The following is an 18,206-nucleotide window of genomic DNA, read 5'->3' as shown; positions in this document are numbered from 1 at the left end:
ACAACAAACAGATCCAGACAGGGATGGACAACAAACAGATCCAGACAGGGAGGGACAACAATCTGATCCAGACAGGGAGGAACAACAAACAGATCCAGAGAGACAGGGACAACAAACAGATCCGGAGAGGGAGGGAGAACAATCAGATCCAGACAGGGAGGGACAACAAACAGCTCCAGATAGAGAAGGACAACAAACAGATCCAGACAGGGAGGTACGACAAACAGATCCAGACAGGGAGGAACAACAAACAGATCCAGAGAGACAGGGACAACAAACAGATCCGGAGAGGGAGGGAGAACAAACAGATCCAGACAGGGAGGGACAACAAACAGCTCCAGATAGAGAAGGACAACAAACAGATCCAGACAGGGAGGTACGACAAACAGATCCAGACAGGGAGGTACGACAAACAGATCCAGACAGGGAGGGAGAACAAACAGATACAGACAGGGAGGAACAACAAACAGATCCAGACTGGAAGGGAGAACAAACAGATCCAGAGAGAGAGAGACAACAAACAGATCCAGAGAGAGGGACAACAAACAGATCCAGACAAGGAGGGAAAACAAACAGATCCAGAGAGAGAGAGACAACAAACAGATCCAGACAGGGAGGGACAACAAACAGATCCAGAGAGAGAGGGACAACAAACAGATCCAGAGCGAGAGGAACGACAAACAGATTCAGACAGGGAGGGAGAACGAACTGTTCCAGACAGGGAGGGACAACAAACAGATCCGGACAGGGAGGGACAACAAACAAATACAGACAGTGAGGAACAACAAACAAATACAGACAGTGAGGAACAACAAACAGATCCAGACAGGGAGGGACAACAAACAAATACAGACAGTGAGGAACAACAAACAAATACAGACAGTGAGGAACAACAAACAGATCCAGAGAGAGAGGGACAACAAACAGATCCAGACAAGGAGGGACAACAATCAGATCCAGACAGGGAGGGAGAACAAACAAATACAGACAGTGAGGAACAACAAACAGATCCAGAGAGAGAGGGAGAACAAACAGATCCAGACAAGGAGGGACAACAATCAGATCCAGACAGGGAGGGATGACAAACAGATCCAGACAAGGAGGGACAACAAACAGATGCAGACAGGGAGGGACGAGAAACTGATCCAGAGAGGGAGGGACAACAAACAAGTCCAGACAGGGAGGGACAACAAACAGATCCATACAGGAAGGAACAACAAACAGATCCAGAGAGAGAGGGAGAACAAACAGATCCAGAGAGGGAGGGACACAAACAGATCCAGAGAGAGAGGGAGAACGAACTGTTCCAGACAGGAAGGAACAACAAACAGATCCGGACAGGGAGGGACAACAAACAGATCCGGACAGGGAGGGACAGCAAACAGATCCAGACATGGAGGGACAACAAACAAATCCAGACAGGGAGGGACAACAAACAGATCCAGACAGGACGGAACAACAAACAGATACAGAGAGAGAGGAACAACAAACAGATCCAGACAGGGAGGAGCAACAAAAAGATCCAGAGAGGGAGGGACAACAAACAGATCCAGACAGGGAGGAGCAACAAAAAGATCCAGAGAGAGAGGTAGAACAAACAGATCCAGAGAGAGAGGTAGAACAAACAGATCCAGACAGGGAGGGAGAACAAACAGATCCAGACAGGGAGGGACAACAAACAATTCCAGACAGGGAGGGAGAACAAACAGATCCAGAGAGAGAGAGACAACAAACAGATCCAGACAGGGAGGGACAACAAACAGATCCAGACAGGGAGGGAGAACAAAGAGATCCAGAGAGAGAGAGACAACAAACAGATCCAGACAGGGAGGGACAACAAACAGATCCAGACAGGGAGGGAGAACAAACTGATCCAGACAGGGAGAGTCAACAAACAGATCCAATCAGAGGGGGACAACAAACAAATCCATACAGGAAGGAACAACAAACAGATCCAGACAGGGAGGGTCAACAAACAGATCCAGATAGGGAGGGACAACAAACAGATTAATTAAAAGAAAGTTACCAAGCCGCTGCAGCAACTCCTTCAAGAAATGAGAGTGATTTTTGTGACAAAGACACTGGACCCAGGCAAGTGAAGCTGAATAGCTTCCCACACAAAAGTTTTGATACGCAAAAGTTTTGGTATGCAAAAAAGGGCATTTCAGCACTGCTGGTTTGACGAATACAATTGGGTAGAGTACTCTGTCCACAAAAACACAGCTTTCTGCTTTCCAAGTGGAGTTTTTACTTTTGTCAGTAATGGCTGCAATAATTGGAAAAAGCTTTGTTTATCTTCGGTAAACATGAAATGGCACAAACACACAGAGACAGTGTTGTGGCATGGCAAAGCTACCAGGCAACTAGCAGTCATGGGAACATTGCTCAGATTTTAACATCTGCCAATGCTAGTGATATTGCAGAGAGAAGGGAGTAACTGAGGAGAATTGTTGCTGTCACCTCAATGTTAGGAAGACAGGGACTCTCTTTCCGTGCCAATGATGAATCTAGTGAAAGCACAAATAGAGGGAACTTTCTTGAATGTATGGAGCTTTTGAAGGAGTTTGACCCTTTCCTGCAAAAGAACAATACTCCATCAAATGCGACGTATGTCTCTCCAGAATCTCAGAATGACATGATCGAATGCTGTGCTCAAGTGCTTACAGACACCATGGTCTCTGAGATGTCTAAGTCTGGAATGTATGCCACTATGGCGGATGAGGCCAGGGATGGGCAGTCTGAACAGTTGGCTCTGTGTGTTAGGTATGTGACAGAGGGGACAGTTAAGGAGTGTTTACTAGCACTAGCAGAAATCAAGTCATTTAATGCCCAATAGTTGGCAAATTAGTTGTTACAGCAGCTCCAAATGAGAGGGGTAGCAGGCCTAAAGTGTGTTGCACAGACCTATGATGGTGCAGCTGTCATGAGTGGGTCCAAAGGAGGTGTGCAAGCATATTTCAGAGTGCTGCATCCGGAGGCAATTTATGGACATTGCTATGCTCATGAGCTTAAATTGGTGTTGTCATACTTGCAGTGCTATTCCGGAGGCTGCTGAGTTTTTTCAGTTTCCTGGAGAATGTGTATTCGTTTTTCAGTACATCCCTAGTTAACCACCACAAGTTCAAAGGAGCTCAGTCCAAACTTGGAATAGCATCAGCTGAACTTGTACAGCTCTCAAACACTCGCTGGGCATGCCAGCTGCGGTCCATAAATGCAGTCCTGGACACATAACTCCTATTTTTGATTGTCTATCTGCCATTGGATCCCCCATGGCTGTTGGTCTGAGAGCAAAGCTTCATAAGTTATCCACCGTGTATTTGCTACTGATGTTTCAGTCCCTTCTTCCTATAACTGAGGGACTACATAAGTTCCTCCAGAAAGAGACTGTAGACCTGGCAGAAGCTTGTTTCAGCAAACAAGCTGTATGTGACACAATGATAGGAAAACGCACAGATGCAATAATCCAGAGGCAGATGCAGCAAGAAAGCGCAAACATAGGAAAATAGGGGATTTTGTGGTGAAGACGCTCCTTGGGTTTAGGCACAGAATTGTCATGTTCCCAAACAATGAAAACAGAGTTGTTGCTCCCTGCTTGGACAGGATGATTTGTGAGCTTGACCAGCGATTCTCGACTGTAGGTGCAGGTCTGCACAAAGGCATACAGGCATGCAGCCCCATCTCCAAAAACTTCCTAGATACATCATGCTGAACTGAGTTTGCCAAGCACTACGGTATTGATGTTAAAACAGAAGAGATGTTGGTGGCCAGAAACTTCCTTGCCCGGAAAAGAGAGGCTGGATGTCCTCCCAAAGATATTCTTGCTGTGCATAACCTCCTAGATGATGATATGTTTCAGGTTGCCCTCACAATTCCTTTGAGCAGCTGCTCCTGTGAAAGGTCCTTTAGTGCACTGCGCCGGCTGCACTCCTGGTTGCGTAAGACAATGGGTCAGAAAAGGCTTGCAAGTCTTGCACCCATGTCCATTGAGGGTGAATTGCTTGGGCCACTAAGCCACAATAGTGTTATTGACCGCTTTGCCACCTTTAAAAATAGGAGGTACACTTTGATGTGTCCACCCACAAAATATGCATCAAAAGGAGAGAAGCAGGAGGAGCAGGTGTGTAATATAGGTTGGAATATTTGTATGCGATCGTACTTTTTTATCAGATTTTATTCCTAATTATTTTACATTTTTAAAATGTTATTTAGCTCATTAGTTGAATTTAGTTTTGCCCCATTGTGGATGATACTGTTTAAGATGTTCCATGTGTCTGAATTATTGGGTTAATTTTGAGCAACAATTAAGAAAAGGGTGAAACTTAAATATTTTTTTCTAATGGTATAATATGACCTGCATGTCTTCACATTTTCTCTCTCTCTCTCTCTCTCTCTCTCTCTCTCTCTCTCTCTCTCTCAAAATCATATCCAAAAAGTATTTTGGCTACATTGTACAGCCATTTTTGTGCCTTTTGTTGGTGTTGGATGGATGGGGACAGAGTGGACTTTAATTTCTTTATTTGGATAGAATTTAAGTAAGTCATATTAGATCAGTGTCTAACACAAACTATGAGACCGGTATACTTTTGGCCAACCTTTACCAAAAATAACCTTATTTTGATCGATTTTACACCCGTTGTTACTCTAAAAATACATGATGAAAAGACGTTTTGGGGGCTTTAAAACAAGTCTGGGGGAGTATGCCCAGACCCCCCTAAAAGAGGCTTAGCCCCCCTATCCATGAATCCCTAGTGACGTCCCTGGCTCCAGCTCTCCCTAAAATGGATGCTCTCATAGACAGCTGATTGAAATCAGTATTTTATACTGAACAAAAGATCATAATTCGTCTTCTCAAACATCACACACACACACATACAGACACTCAATGACTCGTCCGTCCTCTTTGCGCACACGTGGGTGGAAGGAGAACAAGAGGATGAATGAAAAAAGAGAGAGAGAAAACAGAGAACCAACCCCTAACCCTTTCCTCCTGTCTGGTAGAGGAGAGGACAGCAAGTATTTTTGTTCTTTCTTCCTCCTCTGCTCTGCGCTGGGTTGGCTGTGGCGATGCGGCTGCCTCTGTGTGCCCCCTTGCCCCCTCTCTCTCTGTGCTGCTGTTGTATGGACGCAGCCAGCTGGTTGCAGTTTGTCCAGAGTGGGTGGGTGAGACTAGTTTCCTGTGCTCCTCAGGGCTCCACAACATCCACCACTACCAGCAGCAGCAGCACCTCCACAGCCCAACACTCCAACCAGGGGCCACAGCAGGAGCCGCAGGGGCCATATTTGATAGCAAACAAGGGGCTGCTTCCTCCTCCTATTCCGCCTCCTCTCCTCTTCTCCTCCCACCTCCTCTTCCACCGCCCCAACCATCCTCCCTCCGTCCACCCACTGCCCCCCTGCAGCCCTCCGATGCCAGGCCTCTGATGGCCCCTGGGTTACGGCCTGGGGGACCCCTCTCAGCGCTCCACTCACACTCAGTGGAGCTGGCTATGGATGAAGAAGAGGCCCTAAAGGGCCCTGAGCCCTGCTCACCCCCACCAGAGGTAAGCAGAAACATCCATGTATACCCCGGGTGGAAGTTGGCCCTTCAGGCACTGATCTAGGATCAGCTCATCCTCACTAGATTATAACCTTAACAATGAGGAGGAGGAATGTAAACATGACCTGAGATCAGTGCCCAGGGACAACTTGATCCTTGTCCTTCTGGTTATACCCTGGGGGTAGGCGTGGGGTTGGTGGGGGTTGTATACCCCTGGGGGTCATATCTCAAGCCTTCCCCCAACCCCTCTACTACTGTGTGTGGTTGTTCACTCTAGTCTAGCTCACTGTCTGTGGAATCTGTTGTACTTCCTGTTTTAGTTACCTGTGTTTACTACTGGTGATATCTGTCTGCCCAACCTTCTTCTTCCTGTCCATGTGTCTATGTTTTTGTCATTCATGTGTTCCTTTCTCATTTCCTTTTTCAACTTTAGTTTTTTTTTTCATGATTTAACTCCATTTAATGAACTATCTTAACATAAGCACATACAGTACATCTCCAACCCAGATTGCATACACCTAGCTCAGAGTTGATGGTAAGTAGGGAGTAATATTAGTAGATGTGATATCAGTTTTCTACTTAAACACTGTATGTGGTCCTATAGATCAGTGGTTTCAACCGGTGTGCTGCAAAACCTTTTTTAACACTTTTTTAACACTCACTTCGGCTATAAACGTGACCTGTGGAAAGCACATGGTATTTTGACTTGAGAACAGTTTGAACATTGAACACATGGTCACATCTGTATCATTGTTTCAAGTCCTCTGCTCTCATTTGAGTGGCATGCATCACGAGAAAAGTAATTTGCATCATTTGACCTGCGGGAACCATTAGCACAGGAAGGTCTGATTAGGCTCTACTGTACCACAGCCTCTGCTATAGAAACACATGGACCGTGGCTCTACTGTACCACAGCCTCTGCTATAGAAACACATGGACCGTGGCTCTACTGTACCACAGCCTCTGCTATAGAAACACATGGACCGTGGCTCTACTGTACCACAGCCTCTGCTATAGAAACACATGGACCGTGGCTTTGTGTCAGTGGTTGCACCTTTACTCTGCAGAAACCCCTCATCTCTAGCCCAAACCATTCAAAAGTAAAGACCCATTTTACCGGAACAAAAAATTGATATTTCTAGAGGATTTGCGGGACTCTCTTAAAGGGGTACAGAAATGAATCATCATGAGTAAGGAATTATGAAAATAGTTGAAATAAACCCTATTTAAACTATAAAACCGTTTGTCAAAGAAAATAGATGATTTGCAGTATGTGATAAGATGGAGGTCATTAGCAGTAAATAAATGAATAGAAACATTTGAGGTGTTCCCCAGGGTTTTGTATCCCATTAAGGTGTGTCACAGTTCAACAAAGGTTGGGAACCACTGCTATAGATGGTTTAGATAACAGAACGCTTTTAGGACTGAATACAATCAATATCTCTTGACAATAAGAAGGTCGCATTCTGCCACTGTGTGTGTGTGTGTGTGTGTGTGTGTGTGTGTGTGTGTGTGTGTGTGTGTGTGTGTGTGTGTGTGTGTGTGTGTGTGTGTGTGTGTGTGTGTGTGTGTGTGTGTGTGTGTGTGTGTGTGTGTGTGTGTGCGGCATTTGGTTTCAGTGGACCTCCCTCCCTACAAGCCTCCGTATCTCTGTGGACAAGCCATCTGTTTGCCCAGTGCATGTTGTCTGTTCTTTAGGAAGGAGGGAGGGATGGAGAGTGGATGTGGAGGAGGGGTAGGCTTTAGTTTGGGGATGAACACACACACCCATGGGGAGTGGTCATTGAACAAACAAAAGTGCATCTCTAACCTCCTTTCCAGAGAGACAAATAAATATTGAATACCTTATCTCCCTCAACCCCCTTTCTCCCTCTCTCTCTTTCCTCTCTTACTCTCTCTCTCTTTCCCCCTCCACCTGTTATGTTACGATTAAAGGACTGAAGGGTGATTATGTTACAATGCCACACTGACCACAGTCTATAGCCCTTAGATCGGCAGGACCTCACCCAAACATTGACATATTTTCAATCTCTGTTTGTAATATTGTTTTGGTTTATTTGAGGTGTTATTTATTTATTTGCTTTCTGACTTTTTCTCTCTTTAACAGTTTGTCTTCTTTTTGTGTCTTTTGTTTTGTCAAGATGTGTGAATTTTGTGTGTTTGTGTGTCTCTCTCTCACTTTCTGTGTGAGTGTGTTCACAGCTTGCCTTGCCTGCATGCCTAAAGAATATTCTTCCATACATTTTAGAGCCAGAGTGTGTTTGTGTTAACTGTGTATACTGTGTTTTTAGGTGGATACGCAGCATGAAAAGGATTCTAATCAGGGATACAACAAAGGTATGTATGGTGCCTGACCGGTTCATTTTAGATAGCATATACATTCTGAAAGTCAGACCTCTCTTTATTTTTGACCATTGTCTCTGTATAGCTAGGAATTAATGTTTTGATACAGTATGAGTGGCAATGGTTCTCACATTATTATACCTTTCTCTCCCACACTCTTTCTATTTCCATGCTTTCTTCCCCCCTATCTCCTTCTCCTCCTCCCCTCTCTCTTAGTTCTGGAGCATGGCCCGTCTCCCATGGAGGGGGATCAGATGGCTGATGAGAGGCATGGTGTGTCCAGGGTGGAGGTGTTGGAAGGTGGGGGGAGAGGGGCCCTGTTGGGGCCTGCTTGGCCCCAGGAGCTGGCCTGCTCCCTGTGCAAACGGCTGTTCAGCAGCCTGGAGCAGCTCAAGAAGCACGAGTACCGCCACACTCTGTCCCTCATGGCCCTCTCCCTGGACTGGCCTGACCCGCAAGGCCCCCAAGCCAACCACCACCACAACCACACTCCTGCATTCTCTCAGGGACCCATTCACTCCCAGTCTCTCTATCGCCTCCCGGTGGGTGAGCCTTTCCCAGCACGGTACCTCTGCTCCCAGTGTCCAGCCACCTTCACACTCAAGTCCAACGCAGACCGACATGAGAAGACCATCCACTTCAAGAGGAAGCTGATGCAGTGCACCTACTGTCTGAAACAGTTCAGAGACCGTACTGATCTACACAGACACCTGTCTTCTGTACACTCCAGAGAAAGAGGGCACTCGTGCCCAGCCTGTGCCAAGGCGTTCAGTACCCAGAAGAACCTGGCCACACATGTCAAGGTGTGCTACCAGGTGGGGGTGGGGGTAGGGTCGTGGAGAAGGGTAGGCATGGAGGTGGGGCAGGGTGGGGTTGCCGAGCAACTGTGGGGCTTGCATCATGAGATGAAGGTAGACGCCCATAGCAACCATAATATTCATCATCACCATGTGAATGTGGTCGATTGAGCTCGGGAGCCTACAAAGATATAGAGAGTAAACACACACACACACACACACACACACACACACACACACACACACACACACACACACACACACACACACACACACACACACACACACACACACACACACACACACACACACACACACACACACACACACACTATACAACTATACATTCCATTTAATGACCTGTGGTGTCACTTCCTCCCTAAACCCATATCTCCCGTCACATTGGCTGAGTGTCGATCTCTGCCGGCCCCATATGGGTTATATGTAAGAGCACTGGTACATTTTATACAGCCTGTGCAAAATGTGTAAGTATTTGTACATTTATAAGATTAAAGACTGATATTTTATAAAAGGTTTGGTTTTTACATATGGGCCTATATTTTTAAAAAGCATAATTAATATGCAAAGTTAACAATTACAATGTACTGTAACTGCTCAACTGAGTTCCAGCTTTGTTTTAATATATATAGAAATATGTGTGTCCATGTTTGTCTGTCTGTTTGTCATTCTGTCACTTGTTTATGGAGTTGAAATAGGGGTGCTCATTTCATTGATGATATTGTGCTGTTGTTGGAAATAGGATCAGGTCTAGGATCAGCTTACAGTACCTTTCTTAAATCCTCATTGTAACCATTAGGGGGTGAAACACAAAACTGACTTTATTGGAGTGTCTATGGGGAACTTTGTTCTTCTACTTGTGCTTGTGGTGTTTGTTCTATCCCCCAGCCCCCTGTCTCCCTCTGTGTCGCCAGTCAGGGCTCAACCTAGGCCCTCTTCTCCATATTAGGCAGGGAGATCTGTATCTCCAGTTCTTTACTTCTCACTAAAACTGTTCATAAACTGACTATGAGCCGCCACAAATCAGCACCACCTGCAGGTAATCCTATTTCCGACACATTCACTGTCAGTGTTCATACTGCACACTCTGATCAGAGGTTGGCTTGTCTAGTCTGAAACAACGGCCCTTAGGGGGTAATGTTCACCCAAATCGTCTTCCACTAAAGTACACCTAAATGGATTTGGCACAATGACTCGTTTCCTCTCCTTCATCTGCTCTGGTGTGAACTCACTGGACTGGTGAAAGCAGGTTTCTGTGAAGGCGTTTTCATTTTCCTACATTGGGCCTGTGTTGGCCTGTGTTGTTTTCAGATCCATGCTGATGCAGGAGCACCAAGCAACTTAAAACAAAAAAGACACTCTGTTGGGATGTTGGGGTGGGGTTAGGGTCATTCCAAATCCCCTTCTCTGCGCTGCGCCCAAACCTCCTTAGCCCTCTATAAGCCCAGCTGAAGGAGAATAGTAATTGGCTCTTCTCAGCTCCAGCCCTTATTGACCTAAGACTCTTCAGATAAAGAGGAAGTGGGCGGAGGAGGGGCATGACCTCTCTGACCTGAAAAGAATGGAGAGAGAGAGACTATATGGGAAATGGAGACAGAAGAGTAGAGGTTGGATGGTGTGGTCAGAGAGGGGCAGAATGTCCATTGTAACACAGCTTGTGGTTGATGTACAGGGAGTAATGTTTGTGAATGACAGGGTGGGACTGAAAACTAGGCCAAACCTATCACTTACTGTATCTTAAATGGAATTCCTTACAGACGGTTTGTCTTCCTCCTGCTTCCTATGATTTGAAAACAAGGGGCATGAGTTTTGAATGTATAATTTGGTTGTTGGATTGATGCTATTTGAGTAACTGAATTTTAGAACCACAAAGCTCTCTCTCTCTCTCGCTCTTTCTCTCTCTCTCTGTCTCCTCCCTCTCTCTCTGTCTCTCTCTCTCTCTCTCTCTCTCTCTCTCTCTCTCTCACTCTCTGTCTGTCTCTCACTGTCTCTCTAGCTCTCTCTCTGTCTCTGTCTCTCTGTTGGTCCTGTTTGAGTGGTTTGGCTAAAATGCTGTCTCGCAATAAATGTTAATCTCTGAGAGCGAGGACTCCTAAAACCCAGCTAACAACAAACGTTCCCACAACATTAGAGAACATTCCTTTAAGAGTCTCATTAGGACATCAACGTCACTCAAAACATACCCAGAATATGGTAACCATGTTCTCAGAATTTAAGGTATTAATGTTCTAGACACGTTTCATGGGAACGTTGCAAGAACATTCATGTGTCCAGTTTTCTGAGGGTTAGGAGAACATTTCATCAATGTCACACCAAACATACACAGAATATGATTACCATGTTCTCAGAATATAAGATATTTATGTTCTAGACACGTTTCATGGGAACGTTCTGTCGTGGTCCCCTGGAGGTTTTAGTCTAGTTCCCAGGTTATTTCAGGGATGTCCCTAAAGATGTGTTTCTTTACACACCACCCCTTGTTTCTGTTGCAGAGCCTGTCAAGGCCCTGATTGGTGAACCACTGTTCCATTCACAGCTCTTTGTCTGTTGGCAATGTTAGGGACACACGCAATGCTTTTAAAGATCAGAATACCGTGAACCTAAAGGTTGTGAGTTTAGATCCCAGGTGGAGACATGTTGAATAGTAATTACTTTATACATTAAAATGCACAATGTAATCATGTACACTACCGTTTAAAAGTTTGGGGTCACTTAGAAATGTCCTTATTTTTTAACGAAAAGCAATTTTTTTGCCCATTAAAATAACATCAAATTGATCAGAAATACAGTGTAGACATTGTTAATGTTGTGAATGACTACTGTAGCTGGAAACGGCTGATTATTTATGGAATATCTACATAGGTGTACAGAGGCCCATTATCAGCAACCATCACTCCTGTGTTCCAATGGCACGTTGTGTTAGCTAATTCTTGTTTATCATTTTAAAAGGCTAATTGATCATTAGAAAACCCTTTTGCAATTATGTTAGCACAGCTGACAACTGTTGTTCTGATAAAGAAGCAATAAAACTGACCTTTTTTAAACTAGTTGAGTATCTGGAGCATGTGTGGGTTCGATTACAGGCTCAAAATGGCCAGAAACAAAGAACTTTCTTCTGAAACTCTTCAGTTTTTAATTTTTAATTTTAACTAGGCAAGTCAGTTAAGAACAAATTCTTATTTTCAATGACGGCCTAGGAACAGTGGGTTAACTGCCTTGTTGTCACGTCCTGACCAGCAGAGGGAGTAGTGGTGTAGTATTTTGGTCAGGACGTGGCAGAAGAAGTCTGTATGTGTTGTCTAGTATGTCTGTTTCTGTGTTAGTCTTGTGACTCCTGATCAGGAACAGCTGGGGATCGTTGTTCCTGATTGGGAGTCATATATTTAGGAGTATGTTTGTCACTTGGGTTTGTGGGTGGTTGTGCTAACACTGCTAGTCCTTTTGTTTGTAGTAAGCCTGTTGTGAGTTTCGTGGTTATTGTTTTCCTGTGTATACTTTGCTTTAATTCATTATTCTTTACATTAAAAGATGAGTATCCACATTCCGCCTGCAGTTTGGGCCATTCAACACGGCTTTAACAAGTATGACAGAACCACCCACCACAACAAGACCAAGCAGCGGAAAAAGGAGCAGGACGCTGAATATATGGACTATTGAGGAAATAGACTTCGACATGGACACTCATGAGAAATGGACTTGGGACCAGATTCTGGCCGGAGAGGGCCCGTGGAGAAAGGCTGGTGAGGACCGGGAACGCTACTGGGGTACACGACTGGCGAGGAAGCCGGAGAGGCACCCCCATGATTTTTTTTGGGGGGGGGGCACACGGGTAGTTTGGCTAGGCCAAGGAAGAGCCATAAGCCAGCTACCCGTGATTATGTGGATGAGCGTATGGAGTGGAGGGCGCCGTGTTTTGCTGAGGTGTGCACTATCTCACCCATACGCATGCACAGTCCAGTGCGTGCCATTCCAGCCCCTCGCAGATGTCGCGCTAGAGTGGGCATCCAGCCTGGTAGGAGGATGCCTGCGCAGCGCATCTGGTCGCCGGTACACCTCCTAGGACCAGGCTACCCTACTCCCGCTCTATGCACGGCAACCATCAGGACCCTGAACAGCCCAGTTCGCCCTGTACGAGCACCGCGCTCATGCAGGGCTGCTAGTTCCATCCAGCCAGGACGGGTTGTGCAGGCGGTGCGGTCAAGGCCACCTGTGCGCCTCCATGGCCCAGTCGTTTCCGGTTCCCACCTCTCGTGCTATCCCGGAAGTGAGTACCTCCAGTATGGCACGACCAGTACCAGCAACCCGGACCAAGCTTCCCATGAGTCGGCCTAGTCCTATTCAGCCTGTTCCCGCTCCTCGCACTAGCCCTAGGGTGCGTGTCTTCAGCCTGGTACCACCTCTACCAGCCCCACGCACCAGGCTTCCAGTGCGTCGGCCCAGCCTCGAGCCCAGCACCAGTGTGCCGTCCAGAGTATCCGGCACCAGTGTGCCGTCCAGAGTATCCGGCACCAGTGTGCCGTCCAGAGTATCCGGCAACAGTGTCTAGTCCGGAACTGAGGGAGACTGCCTGCGACCCCGGAACCAGAGGGGGTCTGCCTGCGACCCCGGAACCAGAGGGGGTCTGCCTGCGACCCGGATTCGAGGGAGTCTGCATATGACCCGGAACTGAAGGAGTCTACCTACGACTCAGAACTGAATGTGACTAACTGTGTTGTAAATGAGTCTGCCTACAGCGTGGAAATGGGGGAACCTGCCCACGAGCCACAACAAATGGAGTCTGTCTACGACCCGGACCCCAATGAGTCTGCCTACAACCTGGAGGGCAGGAGGCCGGAACCAGAGCCTCCTCCAGGATAGGTGGGTTGGGGAGGGAGGGTGTAGCACAGTGCCGTCGTTGACGGCAGCCACCCTCCCTTCCCTCCCTTTTTTGTTTAGGGGTATTATTTTTTGTTGTGGTATTGGGGATTTTTGTGTTTTCTTTTAAGGTGCATTCCGGGGTCTGCACCTTTAGGGGGGGTACTGTCACGTCCTGACCAGCAGAGGGAATAGTGGTGTAGAATTTTGGTCAGAACGTGGCAGAAGAAGTCTGTATGTGTTGTCTAGTATGTCTGTTTCTGTGTTAGTCTTGTGACTCCTGATCAGGAACAGCTGGGGATCGTTGTTCCTGATTGGAGTCATATATTTAGGAGTATGTTTGTCACTTGGGTTTGTGGGTGGTTGTGCTAACACTGCTAGTCCTTTTGTTTGTAGTAAGCCTGTTAGCCTGTCGTGAGTTTCGTGTTTATTGTTTTCCTGTGTATACTTTGCTTTAATTTATTATTCTTTACATTAAAAGATGAGTAGCCACATTCCGCCTGCAGTTTGGTCCATTCAACACGGCATCAACAAGTATGACACTTGTTCAGGGGCAGAACGACAGATTTTTACCTTGTCAGCTCGGGGATTCAATCTTGCAACCTTTCGGTTACTAGTCCAACGCTCTAACCACTAGGCTACCTGCCGCCCCAGGTCTGTTCTTGTTCTGAGAAATGAAGGCTATTCCATGTGAGAAATTGCCAAGGACTGAAGATCTCGTACAGTGCTTTGTACTACTCCCTTCACAGAACAGCGTAATCAGTCTCTAACCAGAATAGAAAGAGGAGTGGGAGGCCCCGGTGCACAACTGAGCAAGAGGACAAGTACACTAGAGTGTCTAGTTTGAGAAACAGACACCTCACAAGTCCTCAACTGGCAGCTTCATTAAATAGTACCCGCAAAACACCAGTCTCAACAGTGAAGAGGCGACTCCAGGATACAATTTCAGGACAATGACTGAATGTCCTGTGTTTTAAACCTGTGTATTGCAACGTTTTAATGAAACGGGTCTAGAACATTCATATCTTATATTCTGAGAACATGGCAACCATGTTCTGTGTATGTTTGGTGTAAAATGTATGGAATATTCTCCTAATCCTCAGGAAACTGGACACATGAATGTTCTTTCAACGTCCCATGAAACGTGTCTAGAGCATTAATATTGGATATTCTGAGAACACGGTGACCATGTTCTGGGTAGGTTAGTTTTGTTTGACATTAAGGGAATGCTCACCTAACTCTTAACGCCAAACATGCTAAATAGGGTCTCGATAGGTTTTTGCTAACATACATAAAATGTTCCCCTAACTAACATAAAACTAGACACTCAAACATCAGGGGAACATTACGGGAAACATTACAAAAAAGTTCTCTCTTCCTAGAATTGTTAGCTGGGAATAGCCCTCTTTCCACTTCCTCATTCTGATCATTCTGAGGGAGAAAGTGTATTTTTCTGGCTGTTTGACGTGACTGTAGTACAGTAGCATGTAGTGTCCTAATTTCATGGAAGGGCATCAACCAATTAGCCAATCAACCAACCACTCATTCAATCAAACTTGGATTCACACTGGACCTTTTACAAATGCATCTGACCAAAAAAGCAAGCCTTGTGTCAACCCCCAAAGGGCAATGACAATATAAAGCTGTGTTTGTCAGTCCTGGTCAATGTCTGCCTGTACTCATACTGTGAATATTACTCAAAGGGAAGAGCAGAGGCCCCATTCATGGAACTTTAGGGGCATCAACCATTATGATTCTGGTCAAGAGCAGTGCACTCTATGGTGTCATTTGAGATATGCCCTGTATATCATTTTGGTGTTTTCCACACAAACAGATATGAGAATGGAGCAAATGGAACTTGCCGTCTTGTTTAAGAAACTCATCACTGAGCTGGCTTAGAAAAAAACGGTCAAATGTCAACCACTAAAAACACTGTGTCCCTTTTTACCGGGATAATGACTCTGGCCTATAGTCAAAACAGGGAAGCAGGCTAGGCTCCTCTCATGTGAATCCAGACTGATTACGAACCAGATGGTATTAGCCCTTTTTATAACGAGAAAATGAGGCTGATTTCAGTTGCACTGTTGTTATTTTGTTTTGTAAAGACAGGGTATTTTAGACTGTATTTTTTAAATCTTTTCATTCCCAAATATCATATATCAATATGTATTTTTCTGAAGTTTGATGCCATTTCCTGGTAGTTTGTATTCTGTCATCAATAAACTGTGAAGGAATACACGTTTGGACGTTGGGTCTGATAATGTTTGCGTTGTGTTTGAGTCCTGTAGTTATGTAGAAATATACAGTACACACAAACTGTATAAAATCATGCGTTTAACAAACATACATTTTCCTTTCCTAAATTGTCTTACCAGGTAAGTAATATGTGTATGCATACTGTGTGAGTATGTAAAAGGCATACTTTTGGTTGTAGATATAGACTATGCTCCATAGACTTTGAGTTACGGCCATGTTTCCCAACCAAGTTATGTCTAACAGTTGAAGGTTGGATGAGGCGGTCATGTTTTCCATTCTGACTCCCTGAGCCTTCCTAATGTCAGGTAACACCCCCACTGGGTTGTAGATAAAATGTGTCCACTATGTTCTTGTCTTACTTGGGGTTTGCTCCTCAACCAATCTATTAACCCACTGGGTTGTAGATAAAATGTGTCCACTACGTTCTTATCTTACTTGGGGTTTGCTCCTCACCCAATCTATTAACCCACTGGGCACACACTGCTTGAACCAACATTGTTTCCAGGTAATTTCAGAGAAATCACGTGGAACCACTGTGGAATAGACATTGAATTGACGTCTGTCCCCAGTGGGACGCTTTTTGCCCTAACACATTTAGTCAATGTCCGGGTAAGACGCCTGTGTGCACACAGACATAAACACAATATATCTGCTGGAGCATCTACTTAGCCTTTAGACTTTGAATTAATGGGCTTAGCGGAGGCTGTAGAATAGGGCTCTCCAACACTGTTTCTGGAGAGCTATGCCGTCCTGTAGGTTTCGCTCCAACCCTGTTTCTGGAGAGCTATGCCGTCCTGTAGGTTTCGCTCCAACCCTGTTTCTGGAGAGCTATGCCGTCCTGTAGGTTTCGCTCCAACCCTGTTTCTGGAGAGCTATGCCGTCCTGTAGCTTTCGCTCCAACCCTAATCTAGCGCACCTGATTGTAATAATTAGCTGGGATTGGGGAGAAAACATAAAGGAGGGTAGCACCCCAGGAACAGAGTTGGAGAGCCCTGCTGTAGAAGCTGAAAATCAACAGGATGGTATTACTTATTATGTACTGTCCCCCTTTTACCTGACTTCACCGCTGTAAGTATCTAGTAAGTTCTCAAACTCACGTGTGTTGGTCTGTACAGGACCTGATTCCTCCTGTGGGTTACCTGTTATATGTAATGTGTAGATATAGAGCTATCATAGCCCCCAAGCCCTGCTGTAATCTCTCTCTATCATCGCTCAACCCCTTTTACCTTTGTATGTATGTAGTTTGTCATTATTCTGTTCCTGACCTCACGTGTGTGTTGATCTTAACCCAATTCAACCTGAGTTGATCTATTATGTAATGTGGAGATGTAGCTCTATTGTAGGTCTTTATCCAAGCCTTACTGTATTGTTCTCTCTCTCCTCTCTCTCTCTCTCTCTCTCTCGTCTCTCCTCTCTCTCTCCCTCTCTCTCTCTCTCTCTCCTCTCTTCCTCTCTCTCTCCTCTCTCTGTCTCTCTCTCTCTTCTCAATCCTCTCTCTCCTCTCTCTCTCTCTCTCTCAGATGTCTTTTTTGTTTGATCCAATAGACTAGTCACTGCCATTTAGGTTGGCATCAGAGTTGTAATACACTCTAATGTTAAATATAGGTTGGCAGTGTCTTTTAAACCTGTGTCTTTGATCAATTGAATCTCACTTAAATTGCACTTGTGGTATTTTTTTAACCTGATGTAGAAATTTTAAAACTTTTGAATGAACTTTAAACAAACTGTGGTTTAACTCACGTAGACTAGATGCAAACTAATCCCCCTCTCTTTCTCTCTCTCTCTACAGTGAATGACTTCACAGTGATCCGTAAGAAGTTTAAGTGCCCCTACTGTAGTTTCTCTGCCATGCACCAGTGCATCCTGAAGAGGCACATGCGCTCCCACACTGGCGAGAGGCCCTACCCCTGTGAGATCTGTGGCAAGAAGTTCACCAGGAGGGAGCACATGAAGAGACACACACTGGTGAGAGTAGTGCAGTAGCAGACAGTCACCACCGGGGTACAGCAGTGAGCTGAGTCACTCACTGGCCATGCTGTTCCCTTAAAAAAACCGCCTTTAGGCACAGGTCTAGTACCAGTTCAGCTTCTCTTAATCCTAACTTTAAGTATATGGGGGGAAAACTGCTAAATGTACCTTTGAGTTAAAAGTAATTATATTTCGCAATGAAAGTACTGGATAAGTTAAATTAAATCTAAAAGTAACATTTTAGCCCTGCTCCTTATTTTTTCCTGCTCCCTTGCTTCTCTACTGCACACACACACACGCACACACGCACGCACGCACACGCACGCACACAATCTGGAGAGGCCAAAGAAATGAGCTGTGGTTAGAGCCAGGTGAAAGCCAGAGCAGAGCAGCATATAGTACCACTCAGCTGCTGTGCTCAGGGGAGAGGAGTT

General features: G+C 45.5%; 1 protein-coding gene across 2 annotated transcripts in view; it reads left to right on the top strand.

Moving 5' to 3' along the window:
- zbtb46 (zinc finger and BTB domain containing 46) overlaps positions 1 to 18,206 on the top strand; it is a 130,533-nt gene that overhangs the window by 106,792 nt on the left and 5,535 nt on the right. The window contains exons 5-7 of one of the 2 annotated variants that reach the window (XM_014191964.2): positions 5,188 to 5,540; positions 7,828 to 7,873; positions 8,096 to 11,590. In XM_014191964.2, the coding sequence (XP_014047439.1) occupies positions 5,188 to 5,540; positions 7,828 to 7,873; positions 8,096 to 8,847 (1,151 nt within the window). In that variant the 3' untranslated portion in view covers positions 8,848 to 11,590. Of the gene's footprint in view, positions 1 to 5,187; positions 5,541 to 7,827; positions 7,874 to 8,095; positions 11,591 to 17,593; positions 17,770 to 18,206 lie in introns of those variants that run through there. The other variant, XM_045714900.1, reaches the window with a different exon arrangement.

This window comes from Salmo salar, chromosome ssa03 (genome assembly GCF_905237065.1).
Source record: "Salmo salar chromosome ssa03, Ssal_v3.1, whole genome shotgun sequence".
Lineage (NCBI taxonomy): Eukaryota > Metazoa > Chordata > Actinopteri > Salmoniformes > Salmonidae > Salmo > Salmo salar.
Note: the sequence above shows the minus strand (reverse complement) of the source record. Positions and strands in the feature narration are given on the sequence as shown.